A 7,012-nucleotide genomic window follows, 5' to 3' on the forward strand; every position below is an offset into this window, starting at 1 on the left:
CCACTCGGAACACTTCCAAGTCTGGGTTCAGGGTAGTCCACACAGAAGAATGACACAAAAGTCTACAGGTTATGTACACCTCCCGCCACCCCTTGGCGTGGGCAGCCTGCCTCCTACTGCAGAGATAATTTACAAAATATAGAATTTGGTATATCTGTTAGATCTCCATGTTTTCAATATTACAAAATAAAAAATACAAAAAAAGCCCACAACAAATTTCAGGGGAGTCCCCGTCCCCAAAGTCTCTCTTGTTTACATCTAGTCTCTCCCATGTAAACGGATCGATGCCAAAGAAGAGCGCAGACGGCGCTGTAATAAATACGCTTGTGGAGCCGCCTGTCTTCATCTCCATCTTCCCCCTCACCAATCAGACGTGCCAGCCCCGCTTGTTCGGCCGGGCAGAAGAAGGGACAAGAGGGGGCCAGGGCTGTACTGTCTTTTCACACCAAACCGATACCGGCGCCCTTCTCGCAGGCCGCTTTATGCGCTGCGACAGCGGGTGTCGCGTGGGAAACCCCACTCAGTAAAAGCACAGTGGTACACGTCAAACAGCTGGCAGTATGGGATGGAAACATGACGGGAGTGCAAATCCATTCCGAAATAATGCTTTGTAGTGAATCTTACATTCCTTCAACCAAGTAAATGTTGTGTTGTGTCAATAAATACGTAAATAGCTTCTTGTATCACCCTGTGGTAGCAGCCGTGTGTAAAAGTCCCACCTCCTCGTCTGAGCGGCGAGCGCCGTAGTACACATCTTTGGTCGACTTAGCGCTCGGCCAGGAACAACTCCAAGGTGGTTTCTCTCCACTGCCCCTCCTGATGGGTGGCCAGAGAGTTTGCTGATACCAGCTCTAGAGTCACGGTGTGAAATTTCAGCTGCGCTGCATTTTCAGCTTCGCTACCAAAAAGTGGTTCCTCTCGCTTCACCATCTTGCGTAACGCACATTCCATCGCCGGGTGACGCTGCAGTCGGTGCTAACTAATGGGGGGCCCTTTGTTTAGAAAGTAGGTGGTCATTTCTCCTTTGCCCTTGACCTTAATGACCCCTCGATATTCCAGCTGGTAGTTGTTGGCTGCTAAAACCTGGTACATATCTGTGGTCACCTGCAGAAGAAACAAGAGAAAGCAGATGCTGCGTGTGCCTTCCACATGGTCTTTTCACGGCTTTTGGAGTAACCCACGGACAACACCAAGGCTGGAGCCACTAAGTCAGTTGACTTCTGCGTATCGATCGCTAACTAAAAGGTTGGCACAAGCTGCAGAACAACCGCAGCCTTCAGAAACGGATGAACTACGGCAGTCACGCACGGTGGACAGCCGGGGGAACCACTGTTTTCAGGGAGGTCACAGGATGGGAAGAGCCAAGTTAGTCACATTTTTAAAATCACACCTTGCATCCACTGTACCACTGGAGGGGCAGTACGAGAACCTGTTGAACACGTTTAAAATGTCCTCGGCTTAGCAACGACACAGTGGATGTGCAATTTAGGAGGTGTGGTTCGGTTTGTTTTTTTTTTTTCTGAAGGAGAGTGCAGAGGACAATGAGAAGGACCGACCGAATGGAATCATCTAGGCAGCATCCAGATCCTCTCTGCAGACGCCATTCACAAGTAATCGCTTGTGCCGCAGAACAGCAGCCGCTTAAAGACCCGATATCCTGAGGAATTTATTTATTTATCACCGTGTATTTTCTCTCACCCTTTCCAAGGTAGCTTTAAATATTTACAGTTCTGTCTTCCCGTTGCTGTGCTGGTTTGCTTAACTAGGATGAAAATGGTGGGTGGGCCATCTCATAGGGAAGTTTAAAGGACGTTGGATAAATACTGATCCAGTGAACCGACAGCTTAACTGGCAAGGGACAGCCTGGCTTCCCCTCTGGGGTTTCGTATCCTTTACTCTTAACTCCCTCTACATCCCTCCAGTACTTTCCCAAGGAACCACGCTCTTACTGCGGGCTTTGGTGCCGTGAAAGCGGGCCAGTGGCACGGACTCCCTGCAAAGGTGACTGTCTGAAGGCCAGGGAGCTGTCTGACTACAGGGTGCTTCCCGCTAACCCCCAACTGTCCTTCTCTAGTTGTAGATCCGCCCCCTGCTGATGCCCGGATCCTTGCTGGCCTCATCATCAACAGAGACGTGACTTACAGAAATGCAGTTCTGCCTCGAGCTCTTGGGAAATCAACCAACCCGCGGCTGCCCGTAGCCAGAAAGCAAAGCCGGCAGCACACCTGGGTCAAGCGCCGCAGCAGGACTGTGGTGACAGCTGTGTCCCGCTGAGGCATTCGGGGAAGGAAACGCGGCTCGACCCTTCTGCCCGGAACTAACCTGCCGTTTTTTGACCAGCTGGTCAAGATGAAAAGGCAATACCTGATGGTACCCAGAGCACCCCCCAGCTGGCTTTTCTTTCGGTACCGCGGAAGTCAATAAAGGTATAAAATGAAACCTAGATTCTAATTCTCCCGCTGCGTGACACAGGGCCAGCAGTGGAGGGTCCCCAGGGAATTCCTTACCTGAATCCTGTCAGGCACGCCTGTGCTGTCCATCCGGCTGGCGACATTCACCGTGTTGCCCCATATGTCATACTGGGGCTTGCGTGCTCCTATCACCCCGGCTACGACAGGACCAATATTGAGGCCTGTAGGGAGAGGAGAAATCCCACAACACTTGGATCCACCATGTGTGAACCACATGAATCTTGAGGCAAGTTGCTTTTCTGACACTAAAACCCATCCTGAGGTTCACTGGTTCTAGCAGCGCCTGACCCTGGCACGTAAAGCTACGGCCAAACGGTGAGGAAAGAAACTTTCAAAGGCAACTTTCAAAACTTTCAAAGGCAACTTTCAAAACTTTCAAAGGCTGCTTTGATCCGTTAGGCCTGTCTGACTGGCAGCACGGGCTGGATCTGCTCAACCCAGAGCTACGTTCCAGCGCCAGCTAACGGGATACCGTGTATTTGCCACCCGGCTGCCAAGCAAACTGCTTACTTGGAAGCCAGCACCCAGCTGCTGCAACGCCGAGCACCTGCGAGGCAGCAGCCCGGCGGCCACCTGGAACAAACACCGCACATCACCCTCACACCTCTGTTCCTTCTTTCCTGTCTCCTCTTTTTACTCCATGACTGGAAAGACCATTTCACGCTCAGAGCCAGGGACCACGGGGCGGGTGGGCAGGGAGCACATCGCAGGCAAAATGAGCCCCAGCTCAACCAACCCCAACAAGAGACCACGCTGTGGCAAGAGCTGCGCCGAGCCAAGCTCGGTGGTCCAACTGCTCATAGTTGGAGCTTCAGTAATAACGCTGCTACCCCGGCAAAACGGTTCTGACGTTTCAGAGAGGCCCAAGACAAGTAACATTGCTGTGCCGCTAAGGTAACATCTAAGGTTTTTCGCTCTCCATAAAATTCCCAGCTCAGAATGACCAGTCCTGCAAACCCAGGGACATTACCTATCTTCATCTGGAAGTTGTTGAACGAATGTTCATTAATGTATTTCATTTGGTCCATTAACCTCATGGCAAAATCAGCCAGAGCTTTGATATGCGTCTTCCCTTCCTTGTCGTAAGTGGAATCGTTGAGGCCTGACGCAGCCATGTACGTACTGCCAATGGTCTTGATCTTCTCCAGCTGCCGAAACTGGTCTTCACTTATTATCTGACAAGAGGAAAAGAGGCAAATAAACCTTAACACACACATGCATGCTGGGAACGCCTTGCGACGTGTGTCCTCCCTCGGTACAAGCACTACACAGTACTGGACAGAGCCGCCACTGGAGAAAGGGCAGGAAGAAAGCGGATCAGATAGTCAGAGGAGGGACAAGGGAATAGAAGGGATTTTAATGTGGGGAGGAAAAAAAAAAGAATTAAAGACTTCTGGAGAGAGGAGAGGAGACATGAGCTGTGGCACAAGGATTCAATAAGTCGCTTCCCTTCAGGAGCTCAGCAAAGCCCAGCTAAACTCATTGACTTGGTTCACTCTGTCCACCCAGATTTTCTGTGACTTACTTCATCGAAATCGGCAATGATCTCATTGAGCAGCCTCAGACACTCCACCCCTTCGTTGTTGGCCTCCAGCTCCACGTAAAACTCTGAGAAGTTGCTTATGGAGGCGAACATGACAGCCACGCACTCACAGGACTGGTAGTACAGTTCATCGTTTCGCCGCTCCTGAGCCAAGAAATGGGCTGCCACATCCTTCGGCAAAATGTTGTGGAGGAGTCGTCGGTTATAGGCCTGCAGCTCCTCCATTTCTTCTTTCTCTTCAGTGGCCTGGTTTGGGAGGGAGAGACAGCGATGCGCTTACGCTTTTGGTAACTGCTCTGAGGAGGGAAGAAGAGCTGCCAACGGACTGGCAGGGGGCACAGAAACAGAAGAAAGGGGGGAACTTCAGAGGAGGGCAGAACCAGAGGGGTGCAGAACCTCATGCTTTGCAGCGGAAGATGGCCCATCTCTGCGTGCGCGTGCGTACGCACGCAAAAGCAGGCACAGAATAACAGCAGCAGCCAGCGCTGTACCTCTGCGCCCTGAACTGGGTGACCTGTAGAAGGTCTGTTCCCTTTGGGGAACTCCAACACCACCCACGAAAACACACGTTTGGCATTCCTAGACAGGCACAATGGATGTCAGGAGGACAGGGACCGCTCAGTGTCGCTAAAGCCTTGACTGCATCAGTGCCATCGCACCCCATCTCCCTGCACTCCCCAAATGCTCACAGGGCTAAATAAAAGGACCCTCCTCTTCCACCAGGTTTGCTGAGGCGCAGTGATGGTCACGAAGCACAGCTACCCTGGGGCCCAGTCTGACACTCTGGAGAGGACCCTTCCCCAGCCTGTAAAGCCCGCGTCTCCTGTGGCAGCGGGGGAACGTCCAGGCAAAGGGCAACGTGAGGAGGGTGGGTTGTGTTGTTTCCGCACTCCTGGGTGTGGGTTCGGGTTTAGCAGTCAGATGGAACCAGAGCATCCCAGTACACCTGAGATGTACCTAGGCCTAGATGCCTCGCATAAAACAAGCATTTAGAGTTCACGAGCTCAATCAGACCTCAGACCCAGACTTGCTTTCTCTTTGCAGACTTGCACCGTACCAGTGTCACCTCAGCTGACTACCTCTGGTTTGCAGGCAAAGGTACGGAGGTGTGTGTGCTCGTCACCTCTCTCTCCCCGTTACCTGATGGCAGCAGCATTTTCCCCCTTGTTTTACTTTTTTGCCATTGTTAACACTTCTGAGCAAAGGCAAAACCATGGTCAGGCAAGGACTGGGGGAGGTGCACTGAGACAGGAGTTGCATGGAGCGGGCCAGCTTACGGGAGCCCTGAAGAGCTGTCCTGCCTACAGCACCCTCCTCTGCACCAGGTAAAAGGTGCAGCCTTCTGAAAAGAATGGCTCTCTGCAAATCCTGTTTCCCAAGGATCTTGTCATTGCCAAAGAGCTGGAGCCAGGAAAAGGAGAGACTTCCGTGGCACATTTGGGCCTTGGTGTGGGTAAACATGGCTCAGCCGTGCTCTCCAGCCCCCACTCGGTGAGGGAGGAGGGATAACCTCCCCACGTCCCTTCAAGATGTGTTGGGGAAGGCACAAATAATACTCGCGGCTCTGCTCGTGGATGCTGGTTTCTGAGAGAGGACATTTGAAACTGGAAATGCAGTTAAACAAGGAAGGACCCTTGAGAAGGTGGTGCGTCTGCACAGAACTGGGAAAACACTTAGCTCTGCCTGGGGAAATAAATGCTCCGGCCGGCTGAGCCCAGACCTGGAACAGGCAAGTCAGCTCATCCCTTCCGTAGTTTCACCACATGTGAAGGAGAGGAACGATGTTTGTCATCTGCTTCCTAAGGAGCTTTAATTAACTGGTGCTTCCTCAGTGTCTCCCACTCAAACCAGTGAGACCTATTACCAGACTGACGTCCTGCCACCCAGCAGATACAAAGCCTACATAAACCTGCAGCTCTCCAGCTACGAGTCCCGGGCAGAGCTGACCCCTGTCCCGCTTGCTCAAGAATCACGTAGGATGCCCCAGCAGCACTCCTGGGCACAAGCCGTTAGCACTGGATGTGGGGACAGGAGGACAGCGTGGCAGTGTCTGTCGTGTGCTGGATGTCCAGGACTGCTGCCCAGGAGCTGGACATCAACCCAGTTCCCACCGCTTAAAGAGCAAGTGAATGAAAATGCAGCTGTGGATCTTTCACACCCCTGAGCACAGCTAACTGCAGCTCGGTGACCTCTGGGAGACAATTCAGCAGTGAGGATGAGCGTCTCATATTTACAAACCGTGTTATATTCCAGGTTCCTGCAACAGTGATGGGCTCAGCTGCCCAAACCATCCACTGTGACTCTCAGATCTAGATCCCCTCACTGCGGGGACCACCCAAAGTGCATTTACAGGGAAGCAAGGGGGTTAAAGTCAGTAACCAGCGTGAGTATGCAAACAAGAAGAGCAGAGCATTACTAGCATGCCCAGTTATACGCCGGACCCGGATTAAATGCGAAGGCACATTTAACCCCTCCTCAGCTCCTCCAAGGCAGCAAACACCCACTGACCTGGAGTTTCCAGAGGAAATCAAGCCTTGCAGTGGATTCCACTTGCTGAGCATGCAGGTACAGCGCCAGGACAAAGACAGTAATGATGACGGGGGTTACAATCTTCAGTGCAACTCGTGTCACGGCTGGAGAGCTGCAGCCGACGGAAGAGCAGAATTTCCCAGTTAGTCTCAGCACGGAGAGACACAGCTTCGCCACACTCCGCAGTTCCCAGTTTAAGGCTAAGCAGCCTCTGTAGAAAAGGCTTTTTTTTTTTTTTCTTTTTCTCCCCTCAAAGCTCATGTTGGTAAAGGGACAACCACTACCTACAAAAGGCTGAGGACTTTGGCTCATCGGTGCTAGTTTCTAAGGCAGGACTTGGAAATTGGAAATTTAATCCATCATCTTCTTAAAAAGGGTTAATGCCAATGTAAAAGCCCCTTTTTCGAGAACGGTCGTGCACGCTCAGCCACCACTCTGCTTGGCAACACTGACGTGCTGCAGCTCTTCC

General features: G+C 52.0%; 1 protein-coding gene across 1 annotated transcript in view; it reads right to left on the reverse strand.

The window, feature by feature from the left end:
- Positions 1–492: 492 nt before the first annotated feature.
- The window catches only part of ADCY5 (adenylate cyclase 5), a gene marked incomplete at its 5' end in the record, with an annotated part of 83,590 nt that continues 77,070 nt past the window's right edge, over positions 493–7,012 (reverse strand). Inside the window, 5 exons of the mRNA XM_010136445.1 lie at positions 493–1,104; positions 2,508–2,632; positions 3,442–3,646; positions 3,997–4,260; positions 6,523–6,655. Of these exons, the coding sequence (XP_010134747.1) occupies positions 976–1,104; positions 2,508–2,632; positions 3,442–3,646; positions 3,997–4,260; positions 6,523–6,655 (856 nt within the window). The remainder of the gene's footprint in view (positions 1,105–2,507; positions 2,633–3,441; positions 3,647–3,996; positions 4,261–6,522; positions 6,656–7,012) is intronic.

The sequence above is a fragment of the Buceros rhinoceros genome, unplaced genomic scaffold (assembly GCF_000710305.1).
Source record: "Buceros rhinoceros silvestris isolate BGI_N320 unplaced genomic scaffold, ASM71030v1 scaffold11145, whole genome shotgun sequence".
Classification (NCBI taxonomy): domain Eukaryota; kingdom Metazoa; phylum Chordata; class Aves; order Bucerotiformes; family Bucerotidae; genus Buceros; species Buceros rhinoceros.